Source organism: Lepus europaeus, chromosome 5 (assembly GCF_033115175.1).
Source record: "Lepus europaeus isolate LE1 chromosome 5, mLepTim1.pri, whole genome shotgun sequence".
In the NCBI taxonomy this organism is placed as follows: domain Eukaryota; kingdom Metazoa; phylum Chordata; class Mammalia; order Lagomorpha; family Leporidae; genus Lepus; species Lepus europaeus.
The window spans coordinates 34,691,134-34,695,122 of record NC_084831.1 but is presented as its reverse complement, the minus strand read 5'-3'; the positions used below and the strand labels follow the sequence as shown (position 1 = coordinate 34,695,122).

Below are 3,989 nucleotides of genomic sequence, written 5' to 3'. Positions count from 1 at the left end.
GTGACCAGGATGAGTGTCCCACTGTGAGTCAGTCTCCAGTCCCTGGAAACGGACTCCTAGAACGCTGGGCTTTTCTCTGTGTCAGCCCTTGCAGCCACTGGAGATCTCTCTAAAGCCGGGGGTGGGGAACCTTCTTTCTGCCAAGGACCATTTGGAAATTCATAACATCATTCATGGCCCATACAAACCTATCAACTTAAAAATTAGCCTGCTAGACATGGCATGAATTTTGAGTCTCACCTCTTGTTGCCTGGCAGGATGTGGGCTGGATGCCCCCAGCCCTGCTCTAATGTGTTGAGCCCATCAACCTTTCTGGGAAGAAGGGACTGAGGTCACAACTGAGTCTGGCTGTAAGGAGTGAAGCCTGGGTGTCCGTCTACGTGCTTGGATTTTTCCCTGCAGACAAGGGAGCCGGGAAGGAGTGGCTGGTCAGATTTTTGTTTGAGAAAGAACACACTGAAGGCTAGTGCAGAGGATGGACAGGGCAGGGGTCCAGTGGGAGGACCGAGATGAGACCAGGTGAGAGAAAGAGGCTGAGTATCCAAGACGAACAGTACCAGTGGGACTGGAGAGGGCCTGATGAGTGGGAGAGGCATTTGGGAGGTGGCAGCAGTGGAAGGTGGGGATGGACAGGATATAGATGAGATAGGAGTTTTCTCAAGTTTGGGGCAGGTGTGACTGCATGGATCTTACAGATGTCATCAACTACTGTGTGCATGTGGAGGGGTGCGCGTGCATGTACACACAGACACACACACACACACTCACACACACACCAGGGGACTTCAAAGAGTTTATGGCATATGGAATTAAAAGACATGACTTTTGTTATCTTTTTTTGCTGTGGAAAAACTTTGAAATGCATGCATGGTTTTTCCTAATATACATTTCCATGAACTTTTTGAAGACCCTTCTTATTCGTAGATTTAATTTTTGCACCAAAATAAGCCTATCTTTTAATTCCATTTCCCGCAAACGTTTGACACATCCTCACACAATTAAACCAAACCCAACACTCTTTCCCGTCCTGATTTGTCTTTTCCTCCAAGGAAACGTTCCAGGAAGTTGAGGACTCAGACCAACTGCAATTTTGCTGCACGTGGAACGTCCTGTCGCTGCTCAGGAATGAGTTGGCTCTCAGCTCCGAGCTGAATTCTGCTCATCTTGGCCCAGATGGAGCCAGAGAGGCCGTGGTAGGTAACGACTCCGCTCCTTGTTCTGCTCACACGGGGTTTCTGCTGCCCGGGCCTGAGGTTCGCACGGCTGCCCCCTCCTCCTCCCGGGTACTTCATAGAGCTGTTGTACGCTCTCAGCAGAATCAGGTTTGGTGGGTGGGTGGGGGCGAGGCATCAGGAAGCCTAGTTTCCCACCCACGGTCCTGGTTGTGGAAGATCGGCTGTGGACACTCGTGTCTGTTTACGGGCAGCTTTTCCCAGTTGGTCTCAGCTGCCCTCCCGGTGCAATCAGATAAACACTCCTGAGCATCAGACCCCAAAGGGAAGAGCTCACCCTGGGGGCCTGTGCAAAAAGACGAAAAGTGGGAAACAGCAGCGATTTCCTGCTCTAGACCCCCAGGCAGAACTGGATGACGTCAGGAGAATGTGGCTTGCAGAGCAGCTGCCTTTATGCCTGCTGTATAGCTGAGGAAGCTGGGGCCTGGAGAAGTGAGCTTACAGCCCGACTCACGCAGCAGGGAAACTGGAGGCAGCGTTCATGCCGAACCAGGTCTCTCTAACATGCCCCCTTCCACTTGCCACGTGGTCCGTCTCCCTTCAGAGCCCATGGGGCCCTAGCACCATTATCTTTTGTGCAGATGGAAGTAACAGGCCAACAATGAGACCGCAATGGGTGTTTGGTGAAAGGTGGGGAGTTAATAACAACACCTGTTTGAGAGCTACCTCACAGCTCTCACGTAAGCTTTGTGAAGGCCTGGAAAGGTACCCAGCACCTGGGGGGCTCATTCTGTGTGCAGTTGGCCAATATCAAGAATTTGCTTAATGTACTGCTCCGAAAGGAAGCAGACTGGCGAATAAGGAGGTTAGGGACAGACAAACAGGTGCAGGAGAAGGGGTAATACTTATAGAATTGAGACTGCTCCGTTCCCTAAGTGCTGACTGTGCAAGTGACATCTGTTTGGAGATGCTGTCCTTTCCCTGATCCCAAGAAAAACCAGCAGTTCGGGGGTCGGCGCTGTGACATAGTGGGTTAAGCCTCTGGCCATTGTGGCCAACTGGGGAGTGAACCAGCGGAGGAAGACCTCTCTCTCTCTCTGCCTCTCCTTCTCTCTCTGTGTAACTCTGACTTTCAAATAAATAAATAAATCTTTTTTAAAAATGCTTTACAAGAGAGGGGGCCGCTAAGGGGACTTAGAAATCAGCTGGGCCAATGCTTTCATTTCACAGTTAGAGACTGAGGCCACGGTGGGGACTTACTGATGGTTTAGAGGCAGAGCCATGCTGGTTGTGAAGCTCTCTACACGACTTTCCTGGGAGTTGTGGCAGTGGACAAAGGGAGGTAGAACAGGCCGTCTTATTAGGAGGACATCACATAACTGGACAGTGACTACTACCCAACCTCACCAGAACCCCGGTCTAGTAAGTACTTTAGCTGGTCTTCTGTCTGAATTTCTACCTTTCTTTTTCGTTGAGAGGCAGAACACAATGCAAGAGCCTAACTGGACCTTTGTGACTGAATTCATTCTTCTGGGATTCTCCCTGGGCCCCAGGACCACTCCTCTGCTCTTCTCGGCCTTTCTAATGATCTACCTGTTGATTATTCTGGGCAACAGCTTGATCGCCCTCCTCATCTTCCTGGACTCACGCCTCCACACTCCCATGTACTTCTTCATTGGCGTCCTCTCCGTACTGGACCTGGGATATACCACTACAACGATGCCCCACATGTTGGCACATCTGGCCAGTGAGAAGAAGACCATCTCTTTTGTGGGTTGTGTGGCCCAGATGTATATTTTCTTTGTGCTAGGTGTCACTGAGACCTGGCTCTTTGCCATCATGTCTATAGACAGATTTGTAGCCATCTGCCACCCACTCAGGTACAAGGTCATCATGAGCCCTTGGCTGTGTGGGGCAATGGTCATTTTCTGTGCACTTTGTGGTGTTGCCTCAGCCCTTGTCTACACCATCTTTGCCATGAGATTGCCCTATTGTGGCCCTAACAAAATCAATCATTTCTTCTGTGAAGTCCCTGCAGTTTTAAAGCTGGCGTGTGCAGATACCTCAGTCAATGACCGGGTAGACTTCATTCTTGGTTTTAGTGTCATACTGATTCCACTGTCACTCATCCTTGTTGTTTATGTCAACATCTTCATTGCCATCTTGAAGATCCGCTCAGCACAGGGACGGCTGAAGGCCTTCTCCACCTGTGCCTCCCATATCACTGTGGTGACCATGTTCTGTGTGCCGGCCATGGTCATGTACATGAAGCCTGGCACTAAGGCCTCCCCAGAGCAGGACAAAAAGCTGGCCCTGTTCTACAATATCATCTCAGCCTTCCTCAACCCCATCATCTACAGCCTCCGGAACAAGGATGTGAAGAGGGCGTTCCTCAAGGTCGTGGGCTGGCGCAGAGCTCCAGAGTGAGTCTCCAGAAGGCTATGTGGGGAACAGAGAAACAAGACTCGTGGTGCACAGTCACTGCCCTTCTCATTCACATGACCCAGGAGTAGAATGCACACTCCCTCTCGGCCCTCGATCTCAGCTCTGCACAGGTCCTTGAGAGACAGCCCTCTGGGTGATTGACAGGATGAGACACTATGACATGTTTTCCAGGCACATCAGTCCTTTCTTACCCTTTTGTCCTGGAGACTCAGTGTTTAGTAAAGGAGGGGATGTCTGATGCATCAACATCTAAGACTGAGACAAGAATGAGCTTTGGGGTACGCCAAGGGCAAAATCTATGCTCTGGAGACCACTCCCATGGTACCAGGTGCGCTGGAGAGAGGATCGGGGCACTGATGTTGGAGGATTCCT

At 50.7% G+C, this 3,989-nt stretch overlaps 1 protein-coding gene across 1 annotated transcript; it reads left to right on the top strand.

Moving 5' to 3' along the window:
• Positions 1–2,660: 2,660 nt before the first annotated feature.
• LOC133760713 (olfactory receptor 2A2-like) lies at positions 2,661–3,599 on the top strand. Its single transcript, XM_062193297.1, has one exon. The coding sequence runs from the start codon at positions 2,661–2,663 to the stop codon at positions 3,597–3,599; it is 939 nt and encodes a 312-aa protein (XP_062049281.1).
• The last annotated feature ends 390 nt before the right edge of the window (positions 3,600–3,989 follow it).

What these genes read in the sequence shown, in the direction of transcription:
- LOC133760713 (XM_062193297.1), top strand. Translation starts at nt 2,661, where the DNA reads ATGCAAGAGCCTAACTGGACCTTTGTGACTGAATTCATTCTTCTGGGA.